The sequence below is a fragment of the Suillus bovinus genome, assembly GCF_016758785.1.
Source record: "Suillus bovinus strain UH-Sbo-P2 chromosome Unknown EDB93scaffold_5, whole genome shotgun sequence".
In the NCBI taxonomy this organism is placed as follows: domain Eukaryota; kingdom Fungi; phylum Basidiomycota; class Agaricomycetes; order Boletales; family Suillaceae; genus Suillus; species Suillus bovinus.
The window spans coordinates 817,301-831,851 of NW_024542061.1; the positions used below are offsets into that span (position 1 = coordinate 817,301).

Below are 14,551 nucleotides of genomic sequence, written 5' to 3' on the forward strand. Positions count from 1 at the left end.
CCGAGGTCAGACTCGGATTATCACGGCAAAAAGTGATAAAATTCTCCATGCCAGTTTTTCTTTGGACAGTTTTCGGTCCGTAACCACAGATAGTACTGACCTACACGTTTATCGCGTGAACGGGCATCGCCCCAACTGAATTTCACGTTTTCTTTCATTTCACCCCTGCATCGCGAGTGAGTTCACTTCTTGATCGTTCAAGTGCCAGATCCTCTGACAGATCTCCAATTTAGTGTGCGGCATTTTAGGGCTGCTGCTTCATGATCCATCGTTGGATGCAGCACCAGACATATGTGAAGGTCTCTCTTTGCTGCAGCATAGGGGGCAAGATGCGTGTGGCATCGTGACTTGTGGCACAAAGGGCCGATTCTTTCAATGCAAAGCCAACGGTATGGTTCGCGATGTCTTTGATGAGAAGGCCATTTCCAAATTGATCGGAGGGATGGGTGTTGGCCATGGTAAGCCATTGGAAGCAAACTGGTCCTGCCAACGAATATCTGATAATGGCGCATTGCAGTTCGTTATCCAACTGCTGGAAGTTCAAACCACGCTGAAGCTCAACCGTTCTACGTCAACTCACCCTATGGTATCGTATTTGCGCATGTGAGTTTGTTTTTGAGACTGGTTACTCCAGACTGAAGGTGATTAGAATGGGAACCTCATAGATGGTCCTTCACTCCTACAATATATGGATGCCACCGCACATAGACATATAAACACTTCGTCCGATTCCGAACTCTTACTCAACCTTTTTGCCAACAATCTCCAGCAGACTGGAAAATTTCGCATAAACGAAGACGACATCTTCAATGCCATTGGAGGCCTTATGAAGCAGTGCACAGGAGCATATGCATGTGTTGCAATGCTTGCTGGCTTTGGGATCATTGCATTCAGAGATCCGAATGGCATACGACCCGTTGGGGTGGCTTCCAGACGTAGCAACTCTGGGAAAGACTACCTTTTTGCAAGCGAGAGTATTGTTGCTGATGCCCTGGGCTTTAGCGAATGGGAGGATGTGAAGCCTGGTCGGTCCTTATTTTTACCATTACCCGCAGTTACTAACATTGGTTGCTGATAGGCGAAGCAGTGATCATCACTCGGTCAGGAGTTTCACGGAAACGTGTAGCAGAGCATGCGACCTTCGCACCCGATATTTTCGAATTTGTCTACTTCGCTCGCCCCGATTCAGTGCTTGACGGCATTAGTGTCTACCGCAGTCGAATGGCCATGGGCGATGCGCTTGCGGTCGAAGTTGACAAGGTTCTGAAGGAACGAGGCATCACAGTGGATGTCGTCATCCCCGTCAGTGGTTCCCCTCGTTCCACCAATTTTTTCTAACGTGTTTACAGGTTCCTGACACATCTCGTGTTGCAGCTTTGAATCTTGCGCAGAAGCTCAATTTGCCCTACCGAGAGGGCTTTATCAAGAATCGCTATGTTGGTAGGACATTCATTATGCCAGGTCAGCAAATGAGGTCAGATATATTTGTTTCCATGACTTCACCTCATTAATGGTGTTTGTCAAAGACGAAAAAATGTAAGACGGAAACTGAACGCCATGGCTTTGGAGTTTTCTGGGAAGAGTGTTCTCCTTGTTGATGGTAAATTGTGGAACGACTGGTTGATCTTCATGCCTTACCTTGACAAACGGTTTCAGATTCTATCGTTCGTGGCACCACCTCAAAAGAGATTATTCAGATGGCGAAGGACGTTGGCGCAAAAAAGGTCATCGTCGCGAGTTGTGCTCCACCCATAAGGTCATTCCTTCTACTAACCACCGTCACTTTGCTGACGAACATTTGTTAGGTATTCTAATGTCTATGGTATTGATATGCCTTCAAGGACCGAACTTGTTGCGTACGGGCGCACCACTGAAGAGATAGCTGAGGCCATCGGTGCAGACCTTGTCGTATTCCAGACTCTTCCTGATCTCGTCGCATCCGTGCGACAATTCAACCCATCCATTCCAACTTTCGATTGCTCCGTATTCACAGGGGATTATGTCACTGGTGGTGTCACTGAAGATTATTTGCATCAACTGGAATTGCTACGTGCAGACAATGTCAAAAACAAGTCGACCGCAAACTCACGGGAAGGCAAAGGTGAGGGCAGTGTGGTCAATGGATTCCACGATCGGGAGACTATGATAGCATCTGGCGGTCCAATCAATCGTGCGGATGATACAGTTGGTTTGCACAACACCTGGAACGTCAGCTGACATTCAGTTACTTTCTTGCGCGCATAGACACCAAGTAGAGCCCCTATCGTTATCCCCTGTTCTATAATTTCGTCGCTAAGAAGCGCTAAAGTATCGCTATGTAGAGTGTCAGAGTTAGAGGGAATGTATATAATCGATGCTAATCAGATATAAATGGTGCGAATGGCGATGACGGAGACAAGTACACGATGATAGAGTATTATGCTACAAGCTTGCTAAAGTAGATGCGAAGGAAAACAATTTTACAGAACGTTCACGCCGTGGATCAGGATTCAGGGCATGATGGAAGGAGACGAGAATAATGATGGTTTCAGACGCAGAAGGCTACTCAAAGCCCAGCACCAAGTAAATCATATCATACCTTGAAGTCAAGCAATAACCTAAATCTCAGTTGATATTCAATATTTTTCACACATACAATCTGTAGAAAGGACTGCGATCTTGTCAGCACGACGATAGAGAGAACTCACCACGCTAGCAACATGTGACCGACGTGAGTAACGACGAGACTGGCCCTCGGCCTGGATTGACATCTGAGACGGTTGAAGCAGAGAAAAAGGAAGTCTTCCAGACAGATGATCAAATACTTGTTCACAGTATGTCTTCTCGTCTCAACTTGAGACCTCTGGGACCTCACGTATTTGATGAGGACAGCGGCCACAATTGAATTCGCAGAGGGAGTGTATAGAGTACAAGGAGCATGCCCGTTATTTCGAGTTCTTTCAATGAAATGGCGGAACTCTTGGTCATTAAAAGGGAGTGATCAATAAAAGCAAGGTAGCCACGCCTGGACGTGGTCGTGCTAGTTGTCGCACGAAACTGCGAGCATATGGAGGCCACAGTACTAGGGTAATATTCAGCTCATGTACAAGAGGAAGAACTGAGATCCATGACCATGAGGTGGTACGGTGGACAGGCTAGAGAAAGAACCTGTTTCATTCATCCTCGTCTGACGGCTGGTCTTCGACATCCAACGCTTTCTCTTGCGCATTCATTGCTCCTAGAATGTCGTCCGACTGCCCCTTTTGAGAAGCAAGTCTCTGCCCTATTGATACAGTGTGAGCAATTGAAAATAAAGGCAGAGAGAAATATCAAGCTGACGGATAAGAGTATGGACTGCTTCTTGAGTCTTCCGCTCTAGCTTCGCAAGTTTCTTGTCCATTTCGCGCTTCAAGTCCCAGTTTGGCCGTTTCGGGGCGATGTTGAATACGTCCTGTAGAACATGAGCTGCAAACGCAGGAGTTCACTGTAACATGAATCGACATACAAGTTCTTGGGCACGCTGTCGTTCATCCTCAGCAATGATTCTTTCAGCTACACCTTCAACATCTTTTTCGATGGTATCTGTGGTCAGAACTTCGTTTTTTGAGTGTTTCTTCAACGTCCTTGTTTCAGGGTCATAATTCCTGCTGAGAAGCACAGAATCTCTGTGGTTGGTTAAGATTTTGCAGTATTGAGATTTTGTTATCACGTACCCATTTGATACAATTGATATACCCTCCTTGCGGTTTCTTAGGGCGATCAAACGCGCTTTTCGAGCATCTGAGGCCTCCTGCAGGGACATGGTTGGGGAGAGGTCTTAAATATGCTTAGTCAGCATGACCAGAACCGACCTTTGCGAAATTCGCGCTTTCGCAACTCGGGAAATGCTCCCTGGCTGGCGGCATGCATGTCTCAAGGTGTTATTGTGCCGTCAACCTGTTCGTTGGTCGAATTCAAGACTCCTGAGCTCTACTGCAGTATGTCTGGCTGCTAGGCCCAAGTCCCTGAGGATGGAAGAGTTTCCTTGCGAAGTCATTAGGTACGATGATGGTGCAGCAGTACGCGTTCAGGGCTAAAGCTTATACGTGTTAAACCTTGCTAGAAACTTTTCTATTATCGCGCACATTGGTATTTTCAATACTTGGTGGTCTCCACGTCTCTTCTGAAATTTGCTCCCAGACCATGGTAAATCAACCTTGGCAGATAGGTGCGCTTCTACACAATGTAGTTAAGTTTATGTACTAACGAAATATAACACTGTAGATTGCTAGAGGTCTGTCACTTCGTGCATAAGAATTGGTTTTCTTGACTCAAATCACTCAGCTCACTGGCACTATTGAAACGAAATCGACGGGACTCAACCAGCAGGTCCTAGACAAGCTAAAGGTAGAACGTGAGCGGGGTATTACTGGTGGGTCATCTACAGTCATGGATCTACTTCTGTTGAAGATGATTAACTTCGTGAAGTCAAGGCACAGACAGCAAGGTCTGTGACACAATCTGTTTTCAAAATGATTTATTGACGAAGCTCAGTATGATATACATGGCTCATGGGAAGCAACACTTGCTCAATCTCATTGACACCCCTGTAATGAATTTTCACACTTGGTATTGACAAGGAACTTAGCACTGTTTATTTCACAGGGCCATGTTGACTTTGCTTGGGAGGTTTCACGATCCTTGGCTGCGTGTCAAGGTGCCCTGCTACTGGTAGACGCCTCACAGGGTGTTCAGGCGCAGTCGATCTCTGTCTTTCACATTGCAAAGGAGCGAGGACTGAAGATCATCCCAGTCTTGACCAAGGTTAGATCTCGCTTGATTACTGAATATGATGCCAACTAATCGATTTCATAGATTGACTTGCCCGCATCACAGCCGGAACGGATGGCCGCTCAGCTCCAGTCAACTTTTGGCATTGACCCGAGTGAAACTCTTCATATTTCTGCGAAAACTGGCCAGGGAGTAGAAGCAATTCTAGAAGCTATCGTGGACCGCATACCACCTCCTTCAGGAAATATAAACTTCCCTCTCAAGGCCTTTATGTTTGACTCACTGTCTGTATATGTTTATCTGTACTTCCTCTTCTGTGGTTCAAGTAGTGCCTTAGATATGACCGTTACAGGGGTGTCATTTCTCTTGTCAGCATACAGGATGGCATCATCCAGAAAGGTTGGTTTATATGCTCTTTTCGCGTCACCCCCATCACTTAGTTGCATGTAGGGGACAGGATTGCGTCTTGTCATACCCGAAAGAAATATGAGATCACTGAAGTTGGCGTGATGCACCCTGAAGAAGTACCAACATCGAGTCTACAGCCTGGACAAGTTGGCTACATAGCGTGCAATATGAAAGAATCTTCTGAGGGTACGATAACCGCCACCGTTTCCTGTTAATCGTGTCCTGATTATTGCTCTTAGCTCATATTGGAGACACACTTCATCGCGTCGGTGCGGCTGTTGATCCTATGCCTGGATTCCAGCCGTCTAAGGCTATGGTTTGTTTCCAATATTGAATCTTCACGATCGGTACCTTATTTGATTTAGGTTTATGCCGGCGTATTCCCAGTGGATACCAATGACTTCATTAAGCTCGAGGAATCTATCAAGAGGGCACGTTTCCATATTCGAATTTCTGTTCTGCTCTTACACTTTCGTAGCTTACCCTGACGGACAGAAGCGTGACTATCCAACGCGAGTCCTCTACCGCGTTGGGGCAAGGGTGTCGCCTTGGCTTCCTTGGGACACTGCACATGGATGTTTTCCGACAGCGCCTAGAAGATGAATACGATGCAAACATAATAATAACTGCTCCAACCGTCCCATATAAAGGTATGTGACAGCGCTAGCTTCGTATTCGATTAACCGCTGAAGACCAGAAAGTCATATACAAGGACAAAACGGTTATGATTAGCAATCCTACGGAGTTCCCAGACACATCGGACACAGCTAGCAAAGTGAAGCAAGTGCAAGAACCTGTTGTAAACGCTTCTATCATCGTGCCTGAAGGTCTGTACTTGAAAGTTGGCGATAGCGATCTTGCTGATGTTTTGAATATTAGAATATATGGGGGAAATGATGAATCTTTGCTTTGCGCACCGTGCTGAGAACCTTGACCACCGATATCTGGATTCAGGAAGCACCTCAGAAGCATCTGCGCGAGCCATCTTGACGTGCACATTGCCCCTCAGTGAAATTGTCACAGATTTCTTTGATCAACTGAAAAGCCGAAGCTCAGGCTATGCCAGTTTTGAGTGAGCACTGGCAATATATATAAGGACGAATGCTGAAACATCTGTAGCTATGAAGATGGCGGATATAAAGCCAGCGATCTCGCGAAGGTGCGTGGTGAAAGTATCTGCATTACACGTTTGCCTGACATTATGTAGATGGTCTTCCTTCTGAATGGGAAACCAGTGGACGCACTCGCTCTTATAGTCCATCGGTCGGCTCAACACGAAGTTGGCAAAAAGTGGGTTAAGAAGCTTCGTGCGTGATGACGTTTTACCTTGCAACGTGTTGATGCTGAAAATTATCACAGATAAAGTGATCCCTCGCCAGCTATTTGAAGTTCCGATACAGGCTGCGGTCGGCAAGAAAATCATTGCTCGCGAGACTTTGTCAGCAATGCGTGCAGACGTCACCGCTGGGCTCTATGGAGGTATGTGCATAAACCGATCTCCGACATTCCCTGCCGCTCATTGAATTCCTTAAATAGGCCACTACGAGCGCAAAATGAAACATCTAGAAAATCAAAAGGAGAGCAAGCGAAAGATGAAGCGCATTGGATCTGTTGACCTCCCCCAAGACGCTTTTTTCGATATATTGAGCACCAAGAGCAAGTGAACGGCGAGCAGTATGCTCAAGTGGTGATGCAAATACACTGTCTGTAGCGTGCTTTTTCTACATGCATCTGCTACAGTTCGTAATCCTCATCGTCATATGCTTCCTTGATAAGACGATATACCGATGATGGAGGGTGATCTCCACTATAGCGCGTTGAGTAGATAATAAAACTCACATATAATAATTACTCACTCGTTTGTAATGAATGCGTCAATCAACTCTGGTCGAACATAGTCATAGAAGGGGTTGACCACGTCAACCTTATCGACGAGATTGCCTTCTTCAAATCCTAGCACACTACTTGGATCTGCAAAGTCGAGTGCGCCATATTCGTGATACAAATTCCATTGCGGGGTGAGCTTAAACTGTCCAGCACAAACAACAACCGGGGTGCTATGCGCTCTAGCTGCCGTGGCAGCAAGTAGAGATCCTGTTATCGCAAACATGCCGCCGTTGGCTAGTATCGCATGTGCACCAAGCATGACTTTGTTGATGCGAGACATGAGTGCGTAGATGGATGAGTCGGGAACAAGAACCGTTGAAATGCCAGCGGATGACAGAGATTGAGCCATATCATGTCCGCTATATCTGATGTACGATTGAGAACTAGAGGTCATGGAAAGAAATACCAGGTACGAACGATGGTGCGGTATCCGCAACGATGACAGTATATTTCCGATAGGGTGCTGCAGCTTTAAGGAATGCCTCAACGGTACTCGACTTGCCGATGGTCAGGATTATCTCGCTATCTGAACTCAGCAACAGATCAAACGACCTTGGGACACAGAAAACTCACTCGGAATGTATATGATCCTTTGCATTTTTCGAGACGTTATCATGCACTGTTTCCAGCTCATCCAGGACGTCCTGGATGGCTTCCATAAGAACGGGTTTAAGCGTTCGAGCAAATGCATCAGGATCATCCGCATCGTTCTCCTTCAACATGGCGTGCGAGTCGTTCAAATTCGTCTTTTGGACAACATTCTGTGTCCGTGGTTGACCCTGCAACACGAATTTTGCGATCGACAAGGCATCTTTCGATTTCGACACAACCGCGGTCCCTTTCGAAGCAGTGTGGTATTCCTCCCGGATATGATGTAGCACTTTCCGCACGGTGTTCCCGACCGTATATTCTGACGATGAAACAAAGGATGAGATGCCAAACCGTGTGGAGCAGAAATGGAGGAGAACCTTTAGGTTGTGCTTCCACGAGCTTCCGTCCAACGGATCGGATAATTTCGACAAGTTGGTCGATATTGGAGAATCGTGCTTTTGAGATGACCTGCCTCAGGACAAGGACGGTCTCGAGAGCAGTTTCGCGGGAACCTACAACTTGCCTGTCATGATATATGATGTAGGGGTATGATTGGGGGTTTCAACTCACCGTCTCCGCAATCTAGCCGCAAGGGTGTCAACAACTCGCTGGTTTGCAACACTTGATGTATCAGTAGCCATAGCTTCTAGTTCCGTTCTTTGTGGTCGAACGGTGCAGGTATTTGGGATTGGGATGCGCTGGTAGAAAAGGCTTGGAGTCACAACATATTGCAGATTCAGAGTCGAGTCATACTACTTGCCGTAAGTAGCAATTAGTTACATACACTGAGTACTACATCGTTTGTACACCGTCTGTAATTCTACCGCGACCTCAGGCTGGAAGAAGCCACATAACTGTCCTATTGTTCTTCATTCATATACGCGCACAGTCCATCATTGCGAGAGCCTATCAACAAGCCTAATGTCTTAAATGTGCCAGTCAAGCTTGTCAGCCCATTTTCCAGGGAGCAATTGCGATATCTGTTCTACATCCTTGTCGCCTCTCCCCGAGAGACACTGTATGGTGCTCTATGAGCATCGCGCAAATGGAGAACATTTTGGATACGTACAATGACAAGATCGGTATCTTTTGGTAGTGTTTTGGCAAGACGGACGCCTTCCCAAATAGCATGCGATGACTCAAGAGCAGGAATGATACCCTCTAACTGGGTGCAAAGTCGGAAACCTCTGAGGGCCTGCTCGTCAGTTGCGACAGCATACTCTGCTCTACCAGAGTCCTTGAGCCAGGAATGCTCTGGGCCAACACCAGGGTAATCAAGACCGGCGCTGATCGAGTGTGTCTCGATTATCTGGCCAGCCTTCGACTGCAGGATATATGTTCTCACACCGTGCAATACACCTGGTTGGCCTTTCGAAAGGGTTGCACTGTGCCGATCGCCATCCAAACCTTCACCACCAGCTTCCACTCCCACGAGCCTCACGTTCTTGTCGGGAATGAAGTCATAGAACGTTCCAATGGCATTGCTCCCACCACCGACGCATGCGACAACGACGTCCGGGAGTTTCCCCTTGGCCTCTTTCATCTGTAATTTTATTTCTTGCCCAATCACCTTTTGGAAGTCGCGCACAATCGTTGGGAATGGGTGTGGACCGATGCAGGAGCCGACAAGATAGTGTGTTGTGGACAGGTTTGTCACCCAGTCGCGCATGGCTTCATTGACGGCATCCTTCAAAGTACGAGAACCTGACTCGACGGGTATAACCTAGATGGAGGTCAATATACGCAGGACAGCAAAGGACAAAACAACAAACTTTGGCACCAAGCATATTCATTCGGAAGACATTCAAGGCTTGGCGACGAGCATCCTCTGCACCCATGTAGATGACACACTCCATGTTGAATCGTGCACACACAGTAGCAGTTGCGACACCGTGTTGACCAGCACCGGTCTCGGCGATGATACGTGTCTTGCCTATACGGCGAGCAAGCAAGATCTGACGAAATGTCAATACACAGGCAAGAAAGGAATATGTAATCCTACCTGCCCGATGGCGTTGTTAATTTTGTGCGAACCTGTATGATTCCTATAGTCTGTTAGTATGTCATAAATACTTTCCAGCAGGTGACTTACAGGTCCTCACGCTTCAGCCAAATCTGGGCGCCGCCAGCATGCTTCGTCAAACTTTCTGCAAAGTAAAACTTTGATGGGCGATTCATGTATCCATAATAGCTTTGAAACTCCTCCCAGAACTTGGGGTCATTCACAGCTGAGTTGTGAGCTTCCTCGAGTTCCACTAAGCAATCGAAGAGTGCTTCTGGGACGTACTGTCCACCGAACTGACCAAAACGCGGGGGAAGTAGGGCAACTGTGGGTGGCTCCAAAGCACCATTGGAAGGCTGTCGAAGTATTTGAAGTCGGCAGCAACCGCATGCGAGTGGGTTTCTCCTTCAAGCTAATTTCAAGGCAATAGCTCTCAACGTTTTGAGGTATCGAGTCGAGAGGTGCCTCCTTGATAATTGTCACGAGACGGCTACCAACAACAACGCCATCTGCTCCAGCATCAGCGACAACGTCAAAATGAGCGCGCGTTGCGACACCGAAGCCGACCGCCAGTGGGACAGCCGTGTATTCTCGGATGCGAGCAATGATATCCGGAAGGGCATCATTCATCTTCCCTAGGATAGAAGAGCCAGTTGTTCCCATCTTCACGATGGTCAGATACACATAAATTATGATGAAATGGGTTTGCATACCTTCGACACTACATATATGAAAGAGTCAGCGATGGACGAGAGAAATTGGATGCGATGCAAAGATGTTGATGGTGCGATGAGAGGAACATACGACAAGCTGAGGGACGGAACGGGTCAGTATACACCAATACGATCTTGATCAACTTACTCTGCTTTTGTGCACTTGTCACGGAAGTTGATGGCTTCCTCAGGTGGAAGATCGACCATGATAAATCCGTTTGCACCAGCTTCACGAGCGTCTTGGATTGCTTTGTCCTTCCCCATACGCAAGTATCGGATTATAATACCCTGGTAGAGATGACAGTGAGTTTACAATGTATGTGCAGAGACAGATACAACATACCCATAAGAATGACCGGGGCCGTCAGTCCTCTGCTTCGAGCTTCCCGCAACATTCCAAGTACAGTGGCGTATTCAATATCATTTTTAAGCGCAACCTATCTCGCGTCAGTATTTAAGTGATCACATCGAAAGCCAGACATACACTATTGGTCTCTTGGATAGCTGGGCCATCTGCAATGGGGTCGGAGAAGGGTACACCAAGTTCGATGATGTCTGTCCCTCCAGCTTGCATGGCCAGCAAGATAGGCACAGTGTCTTGTGTTCTTGGATATCCGGCAGTGACGAAAGTCAGCAATGCTGGATTTCCCTAACCAAGTCTTCAATTCAAGCACAAATGTCAGATAAATTCAGCCCACCTCCGCTTTTTTTGCTTCGAATACGGCTTTGAGGGCGTCCATGATCTGTGGTGAATGGAGCTGAAACGAGTCACTGCTGTCCTTTTATCATGATCTAGGCATGCCGTGATCGAGATCACCGTAACCGATCACATGACTGCGCAGATTTATGTGGCTAAGGCTTGTACTAAACGTTTGAGAGCACCGACCCTAGTTTCGCTCTTACCCGTGGGTACATCGCTGCAACGACTCGGGGACATCAGCTCGCTCCTCCGAGTGAAGGCAGGATTCTGTTTCAAGATCTCCGCTCTTACGTTGATTCTTGAGTCAGCGGTGCTCTAATGTGACCAATACAAAACTCATTCGCATGAAACACCAACAATTCTTGAAACACTTGGGGTGCACTGTAAATCCATGCGCATATAATGTTTCAAGGGGGTGTTAGTAAAACATATGTAACCCTAGATTAGGACGTGAACTTTATTTCTGACGTCAGACGGTCTACCACTCCTACACAACATGCACTTTGACCTTAATTTCCCGGTCACTGCATCATGGATCCACTTCTCAACCAAAGAAGAATAAAAACAAACAACCCCAGCAGTCCTCGTCATCACCTTTCACTCCTGCACAGATAAAGGGAATCGAAGCTCGTCTGGACCTTCTTGAACACTGTCTGTTTATTTCGTGCCACGTAAAGCAAATACTGATCGCATCACAGTAGGATACACTGTCTTTGCGTTTAATCAATCGGTGAACAAAAAAATAGACCCAAAAACCCATGTCAACATTCTGGATGGACTCCTTAAACAGCTGAGGGCGAGGCCAGGGACGGTGTTCTTGAAGCGACTTACAATTGTTCTCGACAATGATAGCGAGAAAGGCTTTGGTTTGGTGAGCACCTCCTTTTTGTGGTCACGAGTAGCGTAATCTTTTTGAACGCAAGACGAACGCAAACGCCTCCCTCGTCGAGCCCTACGATCTAATTGCTCTCCTGCCGACGACTTCCGCGACATTTTCACTTGCTTGCCTCACGCACAGTCTTCCTTCACCACTCACTGCACACATCGTTGCTCTTCCTTTAACGCTCCCCCGACTTCCGTTTCAGTTGAAGCACACATTGGTTAGAACTGCGATCAAGAACGGCGCGGTATTCGAAATCAACTACGCAGGAGCCATTGGTGGTGAAAGTGACGCCAGTCTATCGGCCTTTGGTGTAAGTGATACTGGTGTAAGTGGCAAACGGAATTGGTGGGCCGCTGCACGAGAAGTTGTGCGGGTGACAAAGGGCAAAGGCATTGTTGCGAGTGGTGGAGTTGCCTCTGAGGCAGACTACAGAGGACCCAAGGATATCGAAAATTTGTGAGTCTATCAATTTTAGTTGTTAGTCTTTTTCATATTTTGGTTTACCTTACTTTCAGGCTTACGCTGCTGGACCTGCCACAAAATTTGGCTCACGATGCATCAGTTACTGCGCCCAAATCGCTCATCTTGCGTGCACGTAAGCTAATCCATTAAAAACGTTCGTCAGCAGTCTGATCCTCTCCTTCCTCGTGGAAACATGACAGAGGCACGCAAAACTTATCGAGCGGTCTTATCAGAACCCAGGTTGGTGGTTCCAGAACCTACACAGGTGATGCCTCCCACACAGGGGACCGGAGATAGCGAGAACTTGCGTGACAACGTTAACATCTCCCAAACATCGAGTCGATCATCTCCGAACCCTGCCGTAACGCTGCCTCAATCAGCGGGAAGCAAGAAGCGAACTTGTGACGAAGTTGGTCTCGGATCTACGATGAACGAACATGTGAACAAAAAAACCAAAGGAGCTGCTAATGCCGAGGGCGAGTCCCGAAGAAAAAAGAAGAAAGGGGGAAATAGAGGGAGGGTTGGTGCAGTCTAGCAATTGCCACATGATTGGTTCGTATTAGCCCTACAAGACATGCCTTGGCCCTTTATCATATGTGTAGTCCGCAACCGCTCATCGGTTCGTCCCTTCGATAGCAAGTGAAATGGTACACGGTGGCTACATAGATGGTCCAGGCTTCTTCCACACCATCATCGATCCCACGATCCAAAGAACAAGCCAATGAGGGAACCATTGGAATAATCCGAAGAGACGGGACTTGCCCCCCAGTGTCATGTAAGTTGGAGGGCTGGGACTTAGTACTTTTGCAACCACACGGCGTGCAAATTCATCGGTATCCATGCTTCCTTTGTCTTGACTGCCATTCAGGCGTTCGTACACCCGATCAAAGTAAGGCTTGTAGATGGACGTGGGGGATAATTCCAAGGTGGCTGCTTGGTTAGCAGTGATATTTGTCCTAACTTGACCTGGTGCTACCAACATCACTTTAACACCGAAAGGTTTGCATTCCATGGCCAGAACATCACTAAGAGCGTGGGCTGCTGCCTTGGTTGCAGAGTATAATCCATTCCATGGAGTCGCGCTATTCAGAGTCAGACAAGGTTAGCTGAAAGATCGGATTATTGCACCATGCTCACATGTTTCCTGCAAGCGATCCAATGTTGACGATCAGCCCTTGCTTGCGTTCTATCATGGAAGGTGCAACTGCCTGTACAACCCGCAAGACTGAATACGTGTTGGTCTCAAAGGCTTTTCTAGCCTGATCCAAGGACACATCAAGCAACGGTCCTGCGAGAAATCGAAACATCACGATCAGTTCATGGCTCGAGTCAACTCGACAAACCGATTGCGATAGCACCAGCATTGTTCACGACGATATCGATCTTCCCTTGTTCTTCCAGAATAGACTGTACGACGAGTTTTACATCGTCATCGCTGGTTACGTCCATCACGCGCTTTTCCACCGGATTCTCGAAGCCGTCCATCGTCTCCAGTCTGCGTGATGTGGCATACACGATACATCCCTGCTCATAGAAGTGCTCGCATCTGTTATCATGAATTTAGGTGCTCGAGATTTGTGGAGACGGAGCACGTACAAATAGAAGCCGATCCCGCCTTTTGAACAGCCGGTCACTAGAACAACTTTTCCAGGCATGTTTCTCAGACGAGGAAGTATCCTTAGCCAGATCCAATTTAAAAAAATGCAAGTCGCTTCTTCGTATCAGACGACTCCAGTCACTCACCCAACATCCGTATATATAATTCGGTAAATCGAAATTCCGTGAATTTGATACGGACATGTAACACCGAGGGGGTCGAAAGGGGATGTAGCTGGATGATTGCCACGTAAATCGTTCTCGGGTGTTATGCTACAGAACGTACCCTCATAATCACATGAGTGACCTGCCCCCCATTATGTCGCCTTTCTACGGGCAAGCAAGATGGTATGCGTGGCTACCCATATAGCTCAGTCTTCTTCTACACCATTCACGATCACAACATCCAGAGGACGGGTCAACGAGGCAGGCATCAGAAGAATTTGAAAGACCCGATTTGCTCGCATTACAACTTGGGGGGTCGGCACTCAGCACTTTTGCAACTACACAGTGTGCAAATTCGTCGCTAGGTATGTTCCTTTTGGCTCGACTGCCACGCA

General features: G+C 47.3%; 7 protein-coding genes across 7 annotated transcripts; 3 read left to right on the top strand and 4 right to left on the bottom strand.

Moving 5' to 3' along the window:
* The first annotated feature begins 4 nt into the window (after positions 1 to 4).
* On the top strand, positions 5 to 2,506 carry EDB93DRAFT_1334814 (phosphoribosyltransferase-like protein). The gene is made up of 9 exons (XM_041455295.1): positions 5 to 176; positions 234 to 458; positions 518 to 603; positions 650 to 1,025; positions 1,079 to 1,302; positions 1,350 to 1,474; positions 1,527 to 1,600; positions 1,657 to 1,756; positions 1,806 to 2,506. Coding segments are annotated over exons 1-9 (1,623 nt in total). The 5' UTR covers positions 5 to 175; the 3' UTR covers positions 2,218 to 2,506.
* Positions 2,507 to 2,857: 351 nt separating this feature from the next.
* Positions 2,858 to 3,794, bottom strand: EDB93DRAFT_1325595 (cwf18 pre-mRNA splicing factor-domain-containing protein). Its single transcript, XM_041455038.1, has 4 exons — positions 3,693 to 3,794; positions 3,485 to 3,644; positions 3,319 to 3,430; positions 2,858 to 3,262 (listed from the first exon to the last, which is right to left on the bottom strand). The coding sequence occupies exons 1-4, from the start codon at positions 3,779 to 3,781 to the stop codon at positions 3,153 to 3,155; spliced, it is 471 nt and encodes a 156-aa protein (XP_041312231.1). The 5' UTR covers positions 3,782 to 3,794; the 3' UTR covers positions 2,858 to 3,152.
* A 195-nt stretch (positions 3,795 to 3,989) lies between these two features.
* On the top strand, positions 3,990 to 6,821 carry EDB93DRAFT_1077036 (P-loop containing nucleoside triphosphate hydrolase protein; the record flags this gene model as incomplete). Its single annotated transcript, XM_041445285.1, has 19 exons — positions 3,990 to 4,018; positions 4,082 to 4,107; positions 4,159 to 4,186; positions 4,243 to 4,252; positions 4,303 to 4,469; positions 4,513 to 4,567; positions 4,624 to 4,782; positions 4,834 to 5,033; positions 5,087 to 5,148; positions 5,200 to 5,343; positions 5,397 to 5,473; positions 5,523 to 5,612; positions 5,636 to 5,807; positions 5,859 to 5,984; positions 6,037 to 6,229; positions 6,277 to 6,316; positions 6,365 to 6,464; positions 6,517 to 6,636; positions 6,694 to 6,821. The coding sequence occupies 19 exons, from the start codon at positions 3,990 to 3,992 to the stop codon at positions 6,819 to 6,821; spliced, it is 1,926 nt and encodes a 641-aa protein (XP_041312232.1).
* Positions 6,736 to 8,276, bottom strand: EDB93DRAFT_1296967 (uncharacterized protein; the record flags this gene model as incomplete). Its single annotated transcript, XM_041454626.1, has 6 exons — positions 6,736 to 6,964; positions 7,014 to 7,409; positions 7,462 to 7,566; positions 7,618 to 7,954; positions 8,013 to 8,158; positions 8,206 to 8,276. The coding sequence occupies 6 exons, from the start codon at positions 8,274 to 8,276 to the stop codon at positions 6,892 to 6,894; spliced, it is 1,128 nt and encodes a 375-aa protein (XP_041312233.1). The 3' UTR covers positions 6,736 to 6,891.
* Positions 8,277 to 8,363: 87 nt separating this feature from the next.
* On the bottom strand, positions 8,364 to 11,228 carry EDB93DRAFT_1121706 (tryptophan synthase beta subunit-like PLP-dependent enzyme). The gene is made up of 11 exons (XM_041448566.1): positions 11,049 to 11,228; positions 10,835 to 10,999; positions 10,694 to 10,787; positions 10,499 to 10,598; positions 10,351 to 10,447; positions 10,076 to 10,300; positions 9,728 to 9,993; positions 9,638 to 9,680; positions 9,408 to 9,590; positions 8,705 to 9,358; positions 8,364 to 8,651 (listed from the first exon to the last, which is right to left on the bottom strand). The coding sequence occupies exons 1-11, from the start codon at positions 11,088 to 11,090 to the stop codon at positions 8,562 to 8,564; spliced, it is 1,959 nt and encodes a 652-aa protein (XP_041312234.1). The 5' UTR covers positions 11,091 to 11,228; the 3' UTR covers positions 8,364 to 8,561.
* Positions 11,229 to 11,546: 318 nt separating this feature from the next.
* On the top strand, positions 11,547 to 12,930 carry EDB93DRAFT_1238237 (RNase P subunit p30-domain-containing protein; the record flags this gene model as incomplete). The annotated part of the gene is made up of 6 exons (XM_041451520.1): positions 11,547 to 11,570; positions 11,605 to 11,701; positions 11,749 to 11,921; positions 11,974 to 12,389; positions 12,449 to 12,528; positions 12,596 to 12,930. The coding sequence occupies 6 exons, from the start codon at positions 11,547 to 11,549 to the stop codon at positions 12,928 to 12,930; spliced, it is 1,125 nt and encodes a 374-aa protein (XP_041312235.1).
* A 61-nt stretch (positions 12,931 to 12,991) lies between these two features.
* Positions 12,992 to 14,195, bottom strand: EDB93DRAFT_674083 (uncharacterized protein). Its single transcript, XM_041457070.1, has 4 exons — positions 13,992 to 14,195; positions 13,739 to 13,941; positions 13,533 to 13,683; positions 12,992 to 13,477 (listed from the first exon to the last, which is right to left on the bottom strand). The coding sequence occupies exons 1-4, from the start codon at positions 14,048 to 14,050 to the stop codon at positions 13,054 to 13,056; spliced, it is 837 nt and encodes a 278-aa protein (XP_041312236.1). The 5' UTR covers positions 14,051 to 14,195; the 3' UTR covers positions 12,992 to 13,053.
* Positions 14,196 to 14,551: the final 356 nt, after the last annotated feature.

Coding starts and splice junctions, on each gene's coding strand:
- EDB93DRAFT_1325595 (XM_041455038.1), bottom strand. CDS start 3,781: ATGTCCCTGCAGGAGGCCTCAGATGCTCGAAAAGCGCGTTTGATCGCC. Junction 3,645..3,692: donor ATATCAATTGTATCAAATGG/GTACGTGATAAC, acceptor AACCAACCACAG/AGATTCTGTGCTTCTCAGCA. Junction 3,263..3,318: donor AGCAGTCCATACTCTTATCC/GTCAGCTTGATA, acceptor CTGTATCAATAG/GGCAGAGACTTGCTTCTCAA.
- EDB93DRAFT_674083 (XM_041457070.1), bottom strand. CDS start 14,050: ATGCCTGGAAAAGTTGTTCTAGTGACCGGCTGTTCAAAAGGCGGGATC. Junction 13,942..13,991: donor GGCGGGATCGGCTTCTATTT/GTACGTGCTCCG, acceptor TCATGATAACAG/ATGCGAGCACTTCTATGAGC. Junction 13,684..13,738: donor TGCTGGTGCTATCGCAATCG/GTTTGTCGAGTT, acceptor GATTTCTCGCAG/GACCGTTGCTTGATGTGTCC.
- EDB93DRAFT_1121706 (XM_041448566.1), bottom strand. CDS start 11,090: ATGGACGCCCTCAAAGCCGTATTCGAAGCAAAAAAAGCGGAG. Junction 10,301..10,350: donor TCATATATGTAGTGTCGAAG/GTATGCAAACCC, acceptor ACCATCGTGAAG/ATGGGAACAACTGGCTCTTC. Junction 8,652..8,704: donor AAGATACCGATCTTGTCATT/GTACGTATCCAA, acceptor AGCACCATACAG/TGTCTCTCGGGGAGAGGCGA.
- EDB93DRAFT_1334814 (XM_041455295.1), top strand. Junction 604..649: donor ATGGTATCGTATTTGCGCAT/GTGAGTTTGTTT, acceptor GAAGGTGATTAG/AATGGGAACCTCATAGATGG. Junction 1,026..1,078: donor ATGGGAGGATGTGAAGCCTG/GTCGGTCCTTAT, acceptor GGTTGCTGATAG/GCGAAGCAGTGATCATCACT.